At 35.4% G+C, this 21,266-nt stretch overlaps 1 protein-coding gene and 1 long non-coding RNA gene across 2 annotated transcripts; one reads left to right on the top strand and one right to left on the bottom strand.

The window, feature by feature from the left end:
• Positions 1–1,262: 1,262 nt before the first annotated feature.
• LOC132728263 (tectonic-2-like) lies at positions 1,263–19,145 on the bottom strand. The gene is made up of 9 exons (XM_060713877.1): positions 18,976–19,145; positions 16,569–16,672; positions 15,338–15,588; positions 10,380–11,266; positions 4,301–4,418; positions 3,760–3,864; positions 3,016–3,195; positions 1,976–2,116; positions 1,263–1,697 (listed from the first exon to the last, which is right to left on the bottom strand). Exons 1-9 carry the CDS (start codon positions 19,037–19,039, stop codon positions 1,514–1,516), a joined length of 2,034 nt encoding a protein of 677 aa, XP_060569860.1. The 5' UTR covers positions 19,040–19,145; the 3' UTR covers positions 1,263–1,513.
• Positions 19,146–19,314: 169 nt separating this feature from the next.
• Positions 19,315–20,730, top strand: LOC132728264 (uncharacterized). The gene is made up of 3 exons (XR_009625461.1): positions 19,315–19,519; positions 19,844–19,895; positions 20,656–20,730. It is a non-coding gene; the product is annotated as an uncharacterized LOC132728264 (long non-coding RNA).
• The last annotated feature ends 536 nt before the right edge of the window (positions 20,731–21,266 follow it).

The following is a 21,266-nucleotide window of genomic DNA, read 5'->3' as shown; positions in this document are numbered from 1 at the left end:
ATTGATAAAAACGTTGTAGTCCCGTAGTATTATTGTGCAATATGCAAATTACTGCTAAAACGATTTACCGCTATCGAAAAAGTAGGACAGCAAATTATACTTCAATAAAGGTGTATCCTCTGAGTTCCAAGACATTATTAGTAGGAAATAAATATTTCTACATTATACAAAACATTATTATTAACAAATCAAAAGTTTTTCGTGACTCTAGGATAACTCGCGCATTAATAAAAGAAGAACTATTTTCGTGACTCATACCGCGGGTTTAGCTGAATATTCAGCAGTTATTAATATATATGATACAGTACAATGGCTAGTATAAATATCTATTTTTGAAAATGCATGTAAGACACTTTACCGCCATGTAGTCTTTCATGGTAAGGAATTAAGTTATAATATCAGTTCTACTTCCTATTCTTGTGGCTTGTTTACATATTTTACTAGGTCATGATATGAGTTAACCTTCGCTATTCTAAAAATAGATTCTGCTTCACTTGTTCTGATTTTTGGACAGGCGATTAGGAAGTACACATTAAACATGTAATTAATAAACCAGCGGATTGCAATGCAATACTTTTAGAAATGCTATACAATTGTAAGAAGCAAACAAGTTGAAAATGGAATTTAGTGTGAAGTTGAAAAGGACAACTAAACACTGTAGTGCTTAAGTGACATTTAAATTAAAATAAAAACGATGTGCTCTGGCCTCTACATCTTTACCTTGTAAATAAAAAAAATCTAAGAAATACACTATTAATTGCTGATGATTTTAACCATTTTTTTAATGAGACATATCCAAGAGAAATAAAAATACAAATGACTTATATTTTATTGTCTGTATGCCCACTATGATATAACACGAAGCAATTCTAAATAGCATTCTCAAATGTATAATGTTTTATGTTTGAACTTTATTTGCCTGGATTTATTCTAGAAATATTTCGTTGATAGTTTTTTTTCTATTTACATATCATTTCTTAGAATAAATCGATAAGGACACTGATTTACAAGTTTGACCAGAGTTTTTAGGCATAAATTTCATTCTGTATTTAAGTGCTTGAAAGTAGAAAATCTGAATTATATCAATTTGGGACACCAAATATATTGCTTTACAAATCTCGAACTTGTATGGAACAAATTTTCTCTGTTATATATTTGTTATATATTTTGTGTTTTGTTTTTGTTTTTGTTTTTCTAAAAGAAGCCTTAATTAATGTCTCTCCGGTTGCATGTCCGTCGCATTCAGTGCTGCAGCACTTTGATGTATACAATGCCTGTAACACCTTTAGAGGCTTCCAATTTGAAATACACGTACATTATAAGAGTACCACTAGTATACAAGGGGTAGTATCCAATGCCTACAAAATTTCTTTCTGTATATATTGTAGTATCCATGGCTTACTAACTGTCTGTATATATCAATCTTCAAAACTATTTTGCACATTTAAGCACTAATTAAAACTTTTCCTCGCCCTTCTGCAGCTTTTTACATTATAATACTAGATAAATGTTTTCACCAGAATGGTCTAGCAACAAGGAAATATCCTATAAAGAATATGATAGACAAAGAGACCATTCCGAACACGTATTCTCGATTGTCGGCACTGTATCGCCGTGTAAATGGGTAGAATAAATTGTCCCAGCAACGATCCCCCGGACATAACTGCTTGTCTTCTTCTCTAGGCACTTCATAGTATCTGTGAAGTCAAAATAAATAATTTTTCATAATAAGAGAAGAAATTCAGATGTTAAAGAAGACAAATTAGAATCATCAATATTATAATTATGTGATCGCGTCTTTACACTTTGTTTGTATAATGCAAAGGACACCACATCAAAATATATGCACAGCTGTGCCATACCATTTTCACAGATTTGCAATAGGTATGTGACAATATTGTTTTTCTGTTTTTTGTTGTTGATTTTTCAAACTTTAATATCTATTAACAGTGGATTTTATGTAAATTACACTTACTTTGAGACAGGTTCAGGGGTCACTGGTGGAATTTCTATAAACCTCACAGAATTGGTCACATAAAATGGTTGTGAGTTTGTTTCTCGGCACACGCCACCAGCAGGCCCGCTACATTGTACTTGCCAGGTTGAATTGGAATAACTGTAAATGATTTAACAGTTTAATAACAGTATACATTTATAATATAACATATAATATGCTATATAATATAACATACATGTATCAAGCTGAATAATACATGTTTAAACATTTTGGGTCAGCTTTGAATAAAGTATGTACAATCACTGGGACTGTATAATGAACTTGCCCAGATTTGAACATGGAATGGTCCGTAAGCAGTGTTGGGATTTCAGTATCACTATGCTCAGCTACCAACAGTATAGAGCCTGGTCAGACTGCATGAATGTGAAGGCTTGTTTATGGCCACTACCAGCATTAACCTAAAACAATAAGCCACCTCTGCATAGTTGTTTCCCCTTAGTGTTAAGTAAATATTTGAAAATTTGTTATATGGCAACTTTCCAGCTTTTACGGGTTTTGAGAGGCCACAAAGTGCCCCTCTATGCAGTATTTCAGGCAAAAGCAGGCATTGTAGTAGAACAAACAACCTTCCAGAATCAACTTCTGAGTAAAAAACACCTGTTTCCTGATTCTCTTTTAAATATGCCAATAAATCTCTTGAAATACTTCAATTACATATACTATATTTTTTTTCGTGATTGGGTTTTACATCACACCAACACAGTACAGGTCACATGGTTTACTGGTGGAGGAAGACCTCAAATGTCCTTCTGTCCTTTATTTCAACACAAACAAGCACCACTGAAGTTCTGTAAGCTCGCGGATAGCTTTCTCACATAAAGTATGCCAAGATGCTTAGGGGCTCAAAACTACAGTGATGACGCAAGTAAATGACCCAAAATCACTCAGCCATGGAGGACCCTCCATAATTCAATAAAAATTATCAACCTATACTGTATAGTCATAATGGTGGCTGTAAATTGATTCTAGAAGCTTCATGAACTACAGTGCTTTCTTACCTGACTTTACTTCCAAGAATTTCGTAGATGGGAAATCCATTAGATTTTCCAGTTACTCCATAAAAAATCTGCAGATGTATTCCATCGGTAATGTTGTAACAAATTCCTGTGCGGTTGTCAACTGGGCTCATACCTAATGGGAAATACTCGCTAAGATCACAACTGGATTTCAAGTCATCCCTGTTAAATTGAGCCAAAAATCATTGTTTTCAACATGATTAAAATCTCCAAAAACATTTAAGAAAGAAAAATAAAAACTATGAATTGCTGATATACTGTTTAGAATTTATTCATATATTAAGCAACTACTTGTATAAACCTGGGTTGACCCAAAATAGCTAACAAACTGCTGAAGTAACAATTTTGTGACTTGGCATTTTCTTTTAACCAGAATTATAGAATCAGTTTGTTTGTTTTTTTTTTAAATTTTGTGTTAATGTTTATTCATAATATAAAACAATATGAACTGTCATATTGATCACTAAACTGTCATATTGACCACTGAACTGTCATATTGACCACTGAACTGTCATATTGACCTCTAAACTGTTGTATGGACCACTAAACTCAGTAAACTTTCATATGGACCACTGAATTGTCATATGGGCCACTAAACTGTCATATAGACCTCTTAACTGTTGTATGGACACTAAAATGAACCACTAATAATGGCCTTCATACTACTGTTTAAAACCATGTGTTGAGGAAAAATAATTAGAAAGGAGAACAAGAATAGACTCTTACCTGAGAACCTCAAGCCAGTATCCTCTGTTAGTATTATCATTGTAACCTCGACGACCAATCAAATTTGATGGCATCAGGTTGTTTAGTCTATTTATGATCAACTTCCTGAAAAACATTTGAAAAAATAAGTTTGGTTCTAAGAAATATTTAGTTTATTATTCATATAGTGACATTCCAGGATTACTGCCATACTGATTGTTTGCGGTACTGTAGTAAAACAGGCACAATTGGTTTGCTGCTAATACCAATTATCAGAAAGTAAGTTGGATAGCTTCATCCAGTGAACAAATTCAATATCCTGGACAGCTATAAAAGTAAGAAAATCTGCTCTTTATCATTTTAAATATGAATTATAATGAAATATATAATAACGTTTTCAAATTATACATGTACATGAAAAAATGTTGGCTGTTAATATAAGTACTTGAATATTACCATCGAATTCTCTTTTCTCTTAATTGAATCAATAATGGATAGCTTCAAATTCTCTTCATTAAATAAATTCTAAAGGTTAAATAGAGAACAAATAATAATATCATACCTTAAACCAGAGCAGTCAGAAAACTCTGCATGATTTAACATCAATTTACACCGAGTGGTGATATCCTCTTGAAACTTTATACTCCTTCTTCCAGCGTTCCTACACAAGCCATCCGCAGCTAAAACAACAACAGCAGCAACAATACAGCAACAACAATAAGTTATCTATAAAACAAGAGCCATGTCAACATGGCCATCCCCCGCCGAATGTGTTTGCTCATTGGAAGAATGTATATGTAGTAGAGCAGAATAATTCCATTTTAAAAGGTCTTTTGGAAAGTTTTGGTAATGAAAACTGATGGCTATAGTGATTACAGATTTGAAACCTATGTGAATACTGATGGCTGAAAATAACAAAGGGCAATAACTGAAAAATAATGCAGGGTAGGTTATCATTCTTGTGTGCTGCATCCCTCCACAGTAAAATCAATCCACCTATGAAGTTTCAAGTTGATACCTCAAATACTTTTTGAGAAAAAAATTGAATTGAAAAATTAAGTATGAAAAATAACAAAGGGCAATAACTCAAAAATTATAAAAGGTACAGTTATCATTCTTGTGCAGTGCACACCTCCTGAGTGAGATCTATGCACCTATGAAGTTTCATTTTGATATCTCAACTTTTAGGCTTTTTGAGTTATGCTCTGGACAAAAATTAATTTTGAAAAATAACAAAGGGCAATAACTCAAAAATAATGCAGGGTAGAGTTATCATTCTTTAGCACTGCACTCCTCCTCAATGAGATCCATCCACCTATGAAGTTTCAAGTTGATACCTCAAATACTTTTTGAGATAAGCTCTGGACAAAATAGCATGAAAAAAACAACAAAGGGCAATAACTCAAAAATTGTATAGGGAAGAGTTATCATTCTTGCGCACAACATTCCTCCTCAATAAGATCTATCCTTCTATGACATTTCATGTTGATATCTCAAACACTTTTTGAGTTATGCTCCACTCAGGTGAAAAATTAGGTATGAAAAATAACAAAGGGCAATAACTCAAAAATTATGAAAAGAAGAGTTATCATTCTTGTGCACAGCACACTTCCTGAGTGAGATCTATGCACCTATGAAGTTTCATGTTAATATCTCATAGGCTTTTTGAGTTATGCTCCGGACAAAAATCAATTTTGAAAAATAACAAAGGGCAATAACTCAAAAATCATGCAAGGTAGAGTTATCATTCTTGTGCACTGCACTCCTCCTCAATGAGGTCTATCCACCTATGAAGTTTCAAGTTGATAACTCAAATACTTTTAGAGATATGCTCCGGACAAAAATTTCGGACAGAAGGACGGACGGACGGAGACTATTTCTATATCCTCCGCCGAAAATTTTCGGCGGGGGATAAAAAGTATAAGCTTTTTTTTCCATGTAAAATTATTTTTGGTCAAAAAGATCCATTCCCAAAGCAGAACAGGTGTGACTTGTTCATACCTTTTTCAGACATTGACTTTTAGGTATGTTTCCAAACTTTAAGGCTTGTCTCCCAAATGTTTAAAGCATAGAACTGGACAGAAAAATGAGAAAAATGAATTTTATAGCTTCAAAGACCTTGACCAATTTAATCTCAAGCCCTGGAAAGGTTCATTCAATAACCTACAACCTAATTATCTACAAGTGAGATAACACTCATTGTTTATTTGTTTCATTTATTGGGTTTTACATCAAACTAACAAATTATAGGTCATATGGCGACGTTCCAGCTTTACTGGTGGAGGAAGACCTCAGGTGCCCCTCCGTGCATTATTTGAGGCACGAACAGGCACCTGAGTAGAACCACCGACGTTCCGTAAGCCTGCTGGAAAGCTTTCTCACATGAAAGAATCCAAAGTTCCTGTAGGGATTCAAACCCACAGCGGTGAGGGGCAGGTGGTTTGAAGTCAACGACCATAACCACTTGGGCACGGATGCCCCCTAATAGTCATTGAATAAATGTACAATTTCAAACAGCCACTATAATGGAAGGATTTTTTTGTTGGATTTTAAGATGCACAAACATTTTAAAAGATAATATGGTGACTTTTCATTTTCTGCCAGGAGAAAAATCGTTTTTAATATTTCATTCTCTGTGTTACCTCAAACTTGAACAGACATTAATTTTGTTTACAATCACAAATCTTCCGTTACCTAGCAGAATTGTTTCCTCACTTGAAAGAAATCAAAGTCTCTGGCATCATATAACCAGAGGGCCATGATGGCCCTGGGGTCGCTCACCTGAACATAGGCCCTCAGGGCTGGGCCAGTTTAAACCAAAGAGCTTTTATTTGAACAAACTTGGAAGACACCCATTAGAAGATATTTCATGATGTTAAGATTTTACTATACACAAATTATGAATAACAATGACTTTTGACCCCCCCCCCCCCCTCCCCCTGGCAGGGCCAATTTTAACCCAAGGGCTTTTATTTGAACAAACTTGGTAGACATCCATAAAACATGTTTCATGCTAAATATCTCAGCTCTAGCTCTTTGGGTTCTTTAATAGAAGATTTTTAACTTTTTACTCTATGTATAAAGGGAAAATCAATGACCCCTGGGACGGGGCCAATTTTGACCCCAGGGCTTTTATTTGAACAAATTTTGTAGACACCCATTAGAACATGTTTTATGCTAAATATCTTAGCTCTAGCTCTTTGGGTTCTTTAAAAGAATTTTTTTTAAAGTTTTTACTATATGCATATAGGGAAAATCAATGACCCCCTGGGGCGGGGCCAATTTTGACCCCAGGGCTTTTATTTGAACACACTTGGTAGACACTGATAAGAAGATGTTTCATGCTTAATATCTTAGCTCTAGCTCTTTGGGTTCTTTAAGAGAAGATTTTTTTAAGTTTTTACTATATGCATATAGGGAAAATCAATGAACCCTGGGGCGGGGTCAATTTTGACCCAAGGGCTTTTATTTGAACAAACTTGGTAGACATCCATTAGAACATGTTTTACACCAAATATCTAAGCTCTAGCTCTTTGGGTTTTTTAGAAGAAGATTTTTTAAAGTTTTTACTATATGCATATAGGGAAAATCAATGACCCCCTGGGGCGGGGCCAATTTTGACCCCAGGGCTTTTATTTGAACAATCTTGGTAGACACTTATTAGAACATGTTTTATGCTAAATATCTTAGCTCTAGCTCTTTGGGTTCTTTAAAAGAATTTTTTTTAAAGTTTTTACTATATGCATATAGGGAAAATCAATGACCCCCTGGGGCGGGGCCAATTTTGACCCCAGGGCTTTTATTTGAACAAACTTGGTAGACACTGATAAGAAGATGTTTCATGCTTAATATCTTAGCTCTAGCTCTTTGGGTTCTTTAAGAGAAGATTTTTTTAAGTTTTTACTATATGCATATAGGGAAAATCAATGAACCCTGGGGCGGGGCCAATTTTGACCCAAGGGCTTTTATTTGAACAAACTTGGTAGACATCCATTAGAACATGTTTTACACCAAATATCTAAGCTCTAGCTCTTTGGGTTTTTTAGAAGAAGATTTTTTAAAGTTTTTACTATATGCATATAGGGAAAATCAATGACCCCCTGGGGCGGGGCCAATTTTGACCCCAGGGCTTTTATTTGAACAATCTTGGTAGACACTTATTAGAAGATGTTTCATGCTTAATATCTTAGGTCTAGCTCTTTGGGTTCTTTAATAGAAGATTTTTTAAAGTTTTTACTACAGTGTAACTTCCGAATTCCGGAACTTCTGAAATCTGGAAACTTCTAAAAACCGAACAATTTTTTCGGTCCCGTTTTTTCCCCTTCTATTTTCTATTAATATAATACTTCTGAATACCGGAACTTCTAAATTCTGAATTCCGGACGATATTTTCCTAAAATTAGAGTCAAATCCATGCAATTTTACCTCCCAAAACCGGAAATATCCAAAGGTGTGAAATGCATTGTAAATCGAGAATGTTTACCCTGCGGGAAGATTTAATCACCCTATCGATTGTTTACTAATTAGCGGTGATCGTGTAATTTGACACGCGTTAAAATCACAAACTGTGAAATAGTATGTTTGATTTGATGCGGTTAAGTAAAGTAATTTACGACGGTCAGTTAATTTGAAGTGTTTATTAGCGGATTAAATGACAATTAATTGGGACAATGTATGCATCAAACGTCTTTAGGGATTGTATTGCATTTGATGTAATCATTAATTAACTAGCATCGGACAGTATGTAAGTTTATGCAATTAACAATTTTTCTACAAACTGATAGAAATTCAAGTCTTGTCCACATTATCATAAACCTCTGAATTCCGGAAACCTCTGAAATCCGAACTTTTTGACAAGTCCCATGGGTGTTCGGTTTTCAGAAGTTACACTGTAATGCATATAGGGAAAATCAATGACCCCCTGGGGCGGGGCCAATTTTGACCCCAGGGCTTTTATTTGAACACACTTGGTAGACATCCATCAGAACATGTTTAATGCCAAATATCTAAGCTCTAGCTCTTTGGGTTTTGTAGAAGAAGATTTTTTAAAGTTTTTACTATATGCATATAAGGAAAATCAATGACCCCCTGGGGCGGGGCCAATTTTGACCCCAGGGCTTTTATTTGAACAATCTTGGTAGACACTTATTAGAAGATGTTTCATGCTTAATATCTTAGGTCTAGCTCTTTGGGTTCTTTAAAAGAAGATTTTTTTAAGTTTTTACTATATGCATATAGGGAAAATCAATGACCCCCTGGGGCGGGGCCAATTTTGACCCCAGGGCTTTTATTTGAACAAACTTGGTAGACATCCATTAGAACATGTTTTATGCCAAATATCTAAGCTCTAGCTCTTTGGGTTTTTTAGAAGAAGATTTTTTAAAGTTTTTACTATATGCATATAAGGAAAATCAATGACCCCCTGGGGCGGGGCCAATTTTGACCCCAGGGCTTTTATTTGAACAATCTTGGTAGACACTCACTAGAAGATGTTTCATGCCAAATATCTAAGCTCTAGCTCTTTGGGTTATCTAGAAGAAGATGTTTAAAGTTTTTTCTTTTGGTTGCCATGGCAACCATAGTTCTGCATGGAATGGAATTCTTTGAACAACTTTGTTAAGGCTTCACACAAGGAACATCCCTGTGAAGTTTCATTATGATCTGCCTTATGGTTTCAGAGGAGATGTCGTTTGAAAAGTGTGAACGGACAACGGATGACGTACGACGGACGAAGAGTGATCCTAATAGCTCACCCTGAGCATATGCTCAGGTGAGCTAAAAAGAGCATGCAAGTCCAAGTAAGCAACCTTAAAGACTTTGCCATGGAGGACTTGTAACCAAAGAAACTAGAACTGCCACTGTAATGGCTTGAATACCCCCACATAACACTTTGTCAGAATCAACAGTGACCATTGAGAGCTCAAAGACAACCTCCCTGCAAAATCTGAGGTTACTAAGCCAGTGCATTGCTGAATTATGTATTCTACATGCTTCAAATGTGAAAATGTCACTGCGGACAGGCATTCTTAAGCATTTGAGCAGACAAGCTTATTATAGTAAAATCCCTGTGACCTTGACCTTTGACACAGTCATCTAAAAATCAAAAGGGGTCATCTACTAGTCACAAACAACCTCAATACCAAATATGAAGAAAAGCCTTCTTAAGCAATTGAGTGGACAAGCTTTTTGAAGTCACATCCCCTGTGACCTTCACCTTTGACCTGGTGACCTCAAAATCAAGAGGGGTCATCTACTAATTGTGACTAACCTCCATGCCAAAAATGAAGACTGTGGGTAAAAGGTTTCATCAGTTATTGGGTGGAAAAGCTTTTTGAAGTCAAGGCCCTGTGACCTTGACCTTTGACCTCAAAATCATCAGGGTCATCTACTAATCATAACTAACCTCCATGCCAAATATGAAGACTGTGGGTCAAAAGATGCTTAAGTTATTTGGCAGACAAGAAAAAAACCGACGAACACCAGACGACAGGACGGACAAGCTGATTCCAGTATACCCCCCTTACAACTTTGTTGTGCGGGGGTATAATAATAAGAAGACAAACTAATACTATCCTTTCCTGATTTTTTTTTCAGGCTGCATAACTTTACATTCTCATAAATACAGTAAAAGAGTCACTTACATGTATCGAACACTGCCATTTGCCTCGACGTGTTGGTGTTAACATACATGAATTGAGGTGGTGTCAGAGTTGTGTTCAAAATCTCGTAGCCGGTAAATATCGTACGTCCAATATCGTAGCCTACTCTGCCTGATCGCTCGTATGAAGCGTCGGTGATGTTATTGAAATTATCAATGGCTCCATCACCTGGTGCCGTCACATTATGGATGAAAGTTGTTTTATATTTCTGTGTAAGGACATTATTAATTCCTGCGGCATTCTGTATTTCTATATTACCCAGAGTTATAACTGCGTCTAACTGTTCGGTTGTGTTACCCGTCCATTTTATTGTGTAGTCTACGTCGATAACAGCATTTAAACAAACACCGTTCGCGTCCAGGCTAGTTGTGGGTGTCTGTGATGGACAATTGTTGATTGGGGTATCAGTATTTGGTGAATCGTTGAAATTGTCACACACGGCACAGTCGTCAACACACTGTTCGCCAGTGGGCAAGTTGTAATTAAATTTATATACTTGAGTATTATCCACTAAATCATTTATTGTCTGTGAAGATTTTATATAGGAACTTACATCTGTGGCACACTTGTATACCACAGTCGTTGTAGCTGGTACAATGCTTGAACTGCCAGCCAGAACACTAATATTGTTTATTTTATTTATGTATGAAAGCACGCTTAGAACTGAAGACTGGCTGCACAATCGGTTAGATAACTGAAATGTGCAGGAGGTGTCTATATCTTTCAGGTACTGCACAGGTGCTGTATATAAACATTGGCCACTCAAAATTGGCTGAGGAAGCGTCAGTAGGCCTTTAGTTGTCTTCATATTCACTCCATACTTGTAAGCACCCTCAGGTGAATCAGGCAGAGTTCTTGGCTCGAGTTCTCTGAAATTATATTCAAGTACCTGTACACAATTCATAGTGGTCAAATTATCAGCTTTTTCCAAATTGAAAGAAAAAGCTCTGAAAATTCTAAATTCAATCTTAAAATCTCTTTAAAATTTTGAAGATTTCTGCAAACAAGCTGATTTTTTTCACAAAACATTTTCATATTTTTTCCTGTTTATTTTTCCTATTTATAAAAATTTAACCATGGTAAAATTTCCCAATTTAAAAAGCAAGGGTTGCTGCAAGTAAAAAACATTACTGTCCAGGTAAGATGTAAAAAGCCACTGTTCAGATAAATCTTTCAATTACTCGTTACTTTTTATGAACAAGTCTTCAAGAATTGTTTTACAGTTAACTTTAACATTCCTCGAGGCGTGAAATTAACATGTTCTGGAGAGTAAGGGTAAGAATAGCCTGGGTTCCAGTCTGTCGATTTTTTTATGTGCTTCTATTCTCCAAATGATACTATACGATCAAAATCACAAACAAATTCGAAATAGCGTGTATGTTATGAATAAGCAAAAATATGTTATTTATAAGGAAAAACTATCAACCACTGAATCCCAGGCTAGGGTAACAACATAAACAAGAGGGCCATGATGGCCCTAGATCGCTCACCTGAATTATCAAACTCATCCAAACAATTACCTAGACAAGCATTCTGACCAAGTCTTATGACAGGTGAGTCAAAAATGTGACCACTACAGTGTTAACAAGGATTATCCATATTTGAGCAGTGCGACCTAGTTTTTTACCCAGGTGACACATATTCAAACTTGACCTAGAAATCATCAAAACAAACTTTCAGACCAATTTCCAGGATACTTGGATCAAAACAGTAGCAACTAGAGTGTTAACAAGATTTTTCTATTTTTAGCTCCGGTGACCTAGTTTCACATGCGATTTCGAACTCATCCAAGCAATTACCTAGACAAGCATCCTGACCAAGTTTGATGATAATTGAGTCGAAAATGTGACCACTAGAATGTTAACAAGGTTTTTCCATATTTGGGCGGTGTGACCTAGTTTTTCATCCAAGATGACCCATGTTCGATCTTGACTAAGAAATCATCAAAACAAACTTTCAGACCAATTAACAGAATATTTGGATCACAACAGTAGCCACTAGAGTGTTAACAAGATTTTTCTATTTTTAGCTCCTGTGACCTAGTTTTTCATCCGAGATGTCCCATGTTCGATTTATTCCCAGCAATGACCTAGACAAGTTTCCTGACCAAGTTTGATGACAATTAAGTCAAAATTGTGACCACTAGAGTGTTCACAAGGTTTTTCTATTTTTAGCTCCTGTGACCTAGTTTTTCATCAGAGATGACCCATGTTCGAACTCATCCGAGCTATCACCTAGACAAGCATCTTGATCAAGTTTGATGATGATTGATGCAAAAATGTGACCGCTAAAGTGTTAACAAGGTTTTTCTATTTTTAGCTCTGGTGACCTACTTTTTCATCCGAGATGACCCATGTTCGAACTCATCCAAGCTATCAACTAGATAAGCATCCTGACCAAGTTTGATGATGATTGATGCAAAAATGTGACCACTAGAGTGTTAACAAGATTTTTCTATTTTTAGCTCCTGTAACCTAGTTTTTCAGCCGAGACGACCCATGTTTGAACTCATCTGAGCATTTATCTAGACAAGCACCCTGACCCAGTTTGATAATGATCGAATAAAAAATTGTGACCACTACAGTGTAAACAAGGTCTTACTATTTTTAGCTCCTGTGACCTAGTTTTTCATCAAAGATGACCCATGTTCGAACTCATCCAAGCAATTGACTAGACAAGCATTCTGACCAAGTTTGATGATGATTGGTTCAAAAATGTGACCACTAGAGTGTTCACAAGGTTTTTCTATTTATAGCTCCTGTGACCTACTTTTTCATCCGAGATGACCCATGTTCGAACTCATCCGAGCTATCACCTAGACAAACATCCTGACCAAGTTTGATGATGATTGGGTCAAAAATGTGACCTCTAGAGTGTTCACAAGGTTTTTCTATTTTTAGCTCTTGTGACCTAGTTTTTCATCCGAGATGACCCATGTTCGAACTCATCCGAGCTTTCAACTAGATAAGCATCCAGACCAAGTTTGATGATGATTGAGGCAAAAATGCGACCGCTAGAGTGTTCACAAGCAATTGTGGACGGCCGGACGGAGGACGGACATTCACCGATCCTAAAAGCTCACCCTGAGCAAGCTCAGGTGAGCTAAAAACTGAACCTGCAAAACTCTGGTTTCAACTTTAGATTGTAGGAAATAAAACAAGAGGGCCATGATGGCCCTAGATCGCTCACCTGAATTATCAAACTCATCCAAACAATTACCTAGACAAGCATTCTGACCAAGTCTCATGACAGGTGAGTCAAAAATGTGACCACTACAGTGTTAACAAGGATTATCCATATTTGAGCAGTGCGACCTAGTTTTTTACCCAGGTGACACATATTCAAACTTGACCTAGAAATCATCAAAACAAACTTTCAGACCAATTTCCAGGATACTTGGATCAAAACAGTAGCAACTAGAGTGTTAACAAGATTTTTCTATTTTTAGCTCCGGTGACCTAGTTTCACATGCGATTTCGAACTCATCCAAGCAATTACCTAGACAAACATCCTGACCAAGTTTGATGATAATTGAGTCGAAAATGTGACCACTAGAATGTTAACAAGGTTTTTCCATATTTGGGCGGTGTGACCTAGTTTTTCATCCAAGATGACCCATGTTCGATCTTGACTTAGAAATCATCAAAACAAACTTTCAGACCAATTAACAGAATATTTGGATCACAACAGTAGCCACTAGAGTGTTAACAAGATTTTTTCTATTTTTAGCTCCTGTGACCTAGTTTTTCATCCGAAATGTCCCATGTTCGATTTATTCCCAGCAATGACCTAGACAAGTTTCCTGACCAAGTTTGATGACAATTGAGTCAAAATTGTGACCACTAGAGTGTTAACAAGGTTTTTCTATTTTTAGCTCCTGTGACCTAGTTTTTCATCCGAGATGACCCATGTTGGAACTCATCCGAGCTATCACCTAGACAAGCATCTTGATCAAGTTTGATGATGATTGATGCAAAAATGTGACCGCTAAAGTGTTAACAAGGTTTTTTCTATTTTTAGCTCTGGTGACCTACTTTTTCATCCGAGATGACCATGTTTGAACTCATCCAAGCTATCAACTAGATAAGCATCCTGACCAAGTTTGATGATGATTGATGCAAAAATGTGACCACTAGAGTGTTCACAAGGTTTTTCTATTTATAGCTCCGGTGACCTAGTTTTTTCATCCGAGATGACCCATATTCGAACTCATCCGAGCTATTATCTAAACAAGCATCCTGACAAAGTTTGATGATGATTGGGTCAAAAATGTGACCACTAGAGTGTTCACAAGGTTTTTCTATTTTTAGCTCCTGTGACCTAGTTTTTCATCAGAGATGACCCATGTTCGAACTCATCCAAGCAATTGACTAGACAAGCATTCTGACCAAGTTTGATGATGATTGGTTCAAAAATGTGACCACTAGAGTGTTCACAAGGTTTTTCTATTTATAGCTCCTGTGACCTACTTTTTCATCCGAGATGACCCATGTTCGAACTCATCCAAGCTATCACCTAGACAAACATCCTGACCAAGTTTGATGATGATTGGGTCAAAAATGTGACCTCTAGAGTGTTCACAAGGTTTTTCTATTTTTAGCTCTTGTGACCTAGTTTTTCATCCGAGATGACCCATGTTCGAACTCATCCGAGCTTTCAACTAGATAAGCATCCTGACCAAGTTTGATGATGATTGAGGCAAAAATGCGACCGCTAGAGTGTTCACAAGTAATTGTGGACGGCCCGACGGACGACGGACGACGGACATTCACCGATCCTAAAAGCTCACCCTGAGCAAGCTCAGGTGAGCTAAAAAGAAATAACTTATAATTCAGGCCTAGTTCACGACAATATTGGGTTTAGCCCTCAATATGTTTATATACTTTTGACAAAAGACTTACAACAGAATAATTGCATTTATAAGTTAAAGTGTTACAAACCTGTACCAGTAGAAGGTTCTGGTATAAAGTCGACTAAGGAGAGCTTGACTATTCTCCGCAAGCTTGTACTGCCAATCATAGAAGTAACCAAGGAATGCATTATACTCAAACACTACACATAAGAACGGGAACCAATCAGGTTTATTATGGTGTTTGGATGAACATTCATACTGCTGGTCCTCGGCACTCTGCCCTCCAGGTAAAAACGGGATGCAGCTATCAAATGTTTGTTTCTCATCACTACTACAGTCCTACAAAATAAAAAGTTTTTTTTTTTTTTACACAGATATTAAAGCAGAGCAGTACGTACTAGTATATCCTGTACTCAAGTTTATTTATTCTTCAATTAAAGAACAAATGAAAGAACAAAAAGTTATGAAATGACTAGAATAAAGCAGGGTTTACATTTTTATCTGAGGCAATGAAAACAACCAATTTGGCGAAGGGCCAAGGGGGATATTTTAATCTACAAGATGAAAATACATCCTATTTTAAAAGCATTTCAACCGATGATATGGACCACAAGTCTATTAATAATTAAAAATCTGCAAAGCCTGAACTATAGGTGTATAACATACATCTACTACTGTTGATTTTTTTCTAATTAAAGCATTATGATGCTGAAGAGCAGAGCAAGTCAATTACATTAACATTTAGTTTGCCGACAGCAACATATGATACCCATGTGACCAGTGCAGACCATGATAAGTCAATACATCAGTGTTGTCTGATCATGGTCTGCACTGTATGCTATCCAATCTGTCATATTATTTTTGAATTTTTCATTTAAAATGAATGACTTAATCTGTATTGACAGATGGGCAAATCCATTTAAGGTAATTTATGTTGTAATGGTAAACTTAGTGAGATATTCTCGAATAATGAGTCTATACTTCCTGTCACTTCAATATAAGAAAATTTGTATGGACAAAGACTCATTTTTTCATAGATAAGGGGAGAGTCCTCCTTCCCTTCATTGTGATGGAAAATAACTCAGTTATTTTTTGCAAAAAATGACGAAAAAACAAAAAAAAACAAACAAACTTGGAAGTTTATTAAATTTAAGTGAAAATCAGCACGACTTAAAGAGAAATTTCCCTACTTTTTTTTTTTTAGGACACCAGTAAATAAGACCCTGCAAGAGGTTTAAGAGGAAAAATTCATGAATCTTTAATATTTGGCTTATAAATGATTTGTTATTTTAAAATTATTGAAATAAGCACAAGCTTACCCCATCACAACAGCATCTTATATCACAGGATCCCTTTGTTAGATCACAAGGACAAGGTGCTACATCTTCAAATGCAGCATTTGCTATGACAGTCTGAGCTGTATCTGAAAATCATAACAATCACCACTGATTAATTTATACAAATAATAATGGAAAACTTGTTACTCAAAATGACTTGTTTAATTGTCTCTTCAGCAATGATCTACTGAAAATATGCCAAGAGTATCTTGGTAAAACATATTTATTATGAACATTATTCCTTTACAACAAGAACATCACATTTTTCATTAAAATGCCTAACTGTTTGTACCACCGCACAATGAATCTAAGTATTATATCATAAACTAGAATTAAGAATATGTACCTCATGGATTTTTAGATACTAGTATTACTACAGCATTTCATGCCCAATTGTAACCATAGACCCATTACCAGCCAGGTGTTGATAGTTTACCCTCCAAATCATTATCAATTCACCAGTGCACAGTTCAGCCATCATATCATTCCTTTACAGGCTGTCAAGCAGATTACCAGTACTAGTTGCCTTCACTTTCACCAGAGCAGTGGTACAGTGTGAATTACATGTACCACCAGGAATCAAACCTTCAGGCCAGCAAATTCACAGATCAATGCTCTACATATTAAGCTTACCCGACAGTTTTGTGGGAAAGGCAGGACTTCGACAGTTTGACTTTCTAACCTCTGGTAAAGTACTTTCTCTGTCAGACAGATGGTAAAACTCCAAATTAAATTCAAAGGCCAGAGCTATCATTTTGGACATTACCACAGATATTTTGGCAAAAATAAAACTACCACATTGACCCAGATAAGGCACTAAATTTATATTTTGAGCAGGAAAGTATTTTATTCTGAAGTTCAATTCCTGCCTAAATAAGGCACACACCACATGCCCAAGATCTGTAAATTCAAATTTAGATCAGCAAAATTTCAAAAATATTAAGACCAACAGGCATTTTATATTTGTTAGATAAGGATCATCATAAATTTCCGTAACAATACATGTACCTTTATGTTTAGAGTCATTGTTTACATTTGTGAACTACAAACTGGATCAGCTAGTGTACATGTCAAGAAGTTAGCACATGGACATGGCTGGAGACCTTCTCTTTCACTTATTATCTACATGGAGCTAAATATAGATATTGTATATATATCTGTGTTATCTACAAGTATTTTTTCCACATTTAATAATAGAACATACAAAAACTGTTATATAAATGTTTTGGGCTTGTAGTTCAAGTCAGTCCGGGCATAGAACTTCACCTTGGTTGCAGGCCCAATTAAATGGCCTATGATCTAAAGAAGTTATTTTGCGGACTGTGTTTAGAACAATTTTCATTTAAAAACAACGTCAACAACTACTTAAACAAATAATATTCAGATAATCAATCATAAACCTTTCTGTTCTTTGAGTCACACCATAATACAAGATATAAATTACTGAATACAGTATGTGTATAGGCAAACCGAATCACATCATTTAATTTCTTTTTTATTCATCAATAAAAACAAAATGATAAGTTCATAATGTTTCCATTGACAAAAGAATCAGTTGATATTAAATTTTTAAAAGCAGTACTTGTTTGTAAGGAAATATAAGTTTTAGGTGATCCAGAACTACTTGAATGACAAGTTGTTTAGATAATATTTTTTTTCAATGAAGGCTTTAATATTTTCAAATGACATTTTCTATAGTTACTGGTTAATGTTTGTCTTATATTTTGAAATAATCAATTCAATTTTTTCACGTTGATTTCTATTTTTTCTTCATCAGTAGATGTCAAGATTTTAAGAAAACTTTGATAGTGAGCTTGCCGAGCTGGCCCAAAGGGCCTGCTAGCAAAACATGCTTTACTATAACGCGAGTACCTGCTAGATAGTGATAGTTTTGAAGACTTCCGTCCAAAGTACCGAATTGACACATCGCAACTTTTCGAATTACAAGATAACGATAAAAGCCGATGTACTCTGATTGAAAACGGAAGCGTAGACTGGTGTCCAGTCTACTTATATAGGAACCATAATAGAAAGGAGGGCCCAGAATAAACTGAAGCAGGAGGGCCCAGAATAAACTGAAGCAGTGTATAAAATATCAAATGACAATTTTAAAACAGAAAATGTAAAATAAAAATCGAGCTCGCTTTGAGGCTTTGCCTTTTTCATATTAATCATTGTGACAATTCTGCGATGTTTAGAAAAGAAATGACACCTGTTACTATTTGATTATGCCATATGAATGTTTCAGTCTAAAGCACTGCAAAAATATTGCAAAAAATAACGCTTTTCATAAGATGTCCGATTGCCTACACTGACTGTATTATCATGATTTTTATGAAGATTGGCAGAATAATTGTATTTAAAGTATTTACTGAGTATGTGCGCTTACTTTGAGTTATTACTGGTGTGAATGTGAGCAAAACAATAAATAAATGAAACATGTCAGGTGTCATTTTCCAAAAGACATGTCAAATACTTCGATAATTTAACTTTCAAACGAGCAAGAACATGCAAATCTTCCCATTTCCCACCATTTGTTTATGTGTCACTACGACTTTTGTAACGAGTAATCTGATTGGTTAAAAATTAATGTCGTAAAAATTATGATACTGAAAAAGCTCATATTTGTGTTTCAATTGTTTATTTTCAAACCAATTTTGAATTTCTCAAATGTTTAAATTTCATCTTTTTTAGTTTAAATATTTCAATCGAGTAGGTTGTTTTGTTCTGCAAAGTCGTAAATCTCAAGGATGATAACGGTTGTTGGTAAACAAAAGCAGCACGTGAAACTGTCAAAACTGTAAACACAGTTACATTTTAACAAAAATTGAATGTAGGTGAAAGATTTGGAAAAATGGTGGAAGTTTTGAAGTCTACATTTAAAGAGCAATATCCAACAATTGTTGAAGATGTCAAACATTGTGATTTCATTGGTAATTTTTTTTATCTTTTAGGTCCAGAGTTAAACTAGATCTAGAGCTAAACAAAATTAAAAATCAAACAAAACGATCAGATTAAAGTTGTGACATTTTAAATTTAGCCGCAAATGAAAAAAATAAAAACAGGTTTAAATGTATTTTTATATTTAGTTGAGATTAGTCAAAATACATGTATATTGACTAAGATCATTTGATTTGACAAAGCTAGATTCAAAAATATTTTGTTCTGGATAAGAATATTGCTGTAAGATGGCAAATATTTCCCAATTACTTTATTCTTTATTTGTTCAGTAAGATCATTTTAAGTTTGTATTTCAGCACTTGACACAGAATTTACTGGGTTAAAGATAAATGAGCAGCTGAAGTCAAAGTAAGTAAATTGTTTGTTGTTTTCCAATTTATGTAAAAGCCCATGTTGGGATCTATACTTGTGTATTGGGTCATGCAAGGTGACTGCTTTCTCAGACAGTTTTGAAATTTTACCTAAAACTAACATATGGTTTTGTCAAGATAAGAGATGGACAAGTCCATTTACTCGTAAAAATGTACAAGATTAAATTGAATTCATGTGTAAATTTATAAAATAGAAATATATCATTGCTGTTTACAAATGAACGATATTTATGTACGTGTATATGAGCCGCGTCTCGACAAAACCAACGTAATGGGTTTTCGACCAGCATGGATCCAGACCAGCCTGCGCATCCACGCAGTCTGATCAGGATCCATGCTGTTCGCTATCAGTTTCTCTACTTGTCATAGGGTTGGTAAGCAAACAGCATGGATCCTCATCAGACTGCGGGGATGTGCAGACTGGTCTGGATACATGCAGGTCGCAAACCCATTATGTTGGTTTTGTCGTGACGCGGCTCAAATCGCCTTTATTGACACTTTTTTGATGCAGTTGAATAGATTGATGTTCTTTAGTTTGATTGTACATAGTGGTCTTTTTTCACATATCATGGGTTAACTGCAAAACTGTATTAACTTGTATGAAATGAAGAAGGGCATACAACAGTTTTGCAATCAACCCCCAATATAGTCTCTAGCAGGTATTTGAATGTAGTACAGTACTATCATGAATAGGTTACTTAGTAAGGAAATAAATAATGTTCTTTTATATATTTTAGATTGTTTGATGATGGGGCTGAAAGGTACCAAAACTTGAGGAAAACTATAACACAAATCACCATTTGTCAGTTAGGTATGAAAGGTTTTAATTATCAAATAAGATTGTGTGTGCTTGATCTTTACAAGGCTAATGAACTGGTCAGTCAATTTTAACCAGGCTGACATGAGGTAAATGATACATGCTTAAAGCTTCTCTCGGAGACATCCCACAGCTTGGTCAGTTTGTTGGTTTAATTTCTTGCTAAGAATACTTAGGGATATTAATGTACATTGTAGCAGATGTCACTGTCTGAGCATTTTTTGTGTGGATTTTACCCTCTGATTATCGGTCGATTGACCAGACTTTTGCATTCCAAAGTGAAATGTTGTGTAGACTCGAAGTTGTAACAAATGATGGGTTGCATTATTGGGTTTCTTTATTATTTTCATAGGACACATTTTTGAAGGTAACAACTTGTTATGTTAATTTTTTAAGATTTGACCATGCAGTGATGATTCTGGCTATTTTTCCTTCTTTTTCATTCATATCTGTATGTTTAAAGTTTATGAAAAGAATTAAGCAATTTACAACTTTTATGTTCCGTGTAATGTTTTGCATGTACATGTGACT

This window comes from Ruditapes philippinarum, unplaced genomic scaffold (assembly GCF_026571515.1).
Source record: "Ruditapes philippinarum isolate M1 unplaced genomic scaffold, ASM2657151v2 ctg693_1_1_1_1, whole genome shotgun sequence".
NCBI classification, from domain to species: domain Eukaryota; kingdom Metazoa; phylum Mollusca; class Bivalvia; order Venerida; family Veneridae; genus Ruditapes; species Ruditapes philippinarum.
Note: the sequence above shows the minus strand (reverse complement) of the source record. Positions and strands in the feature narration are given on the sequence as shown.

Coding starts and splice junctions, on each gene's coding strand:
- LOC132728263 (XM_060713877.1), bottom strand. CDS start 19,039: ATGACACCTGACATGTTTCATTTATTTATTGTTTTGCTCACATTCACA. Junction 3,196..3,759: donor TACTGGCTTGAGGTTCTCAG/GTAAGAGTCTAT, acceptor TCAATTTAACAG/GGATGACTTGAAATCCAGTT. Junction 2,117..3,015: donor ATTCTTGGAAGTAAAGTCAG/GTAAGAAAGCAC, acceptor AATCATTTACAG/TTATTCCAATTCAACCTGGC.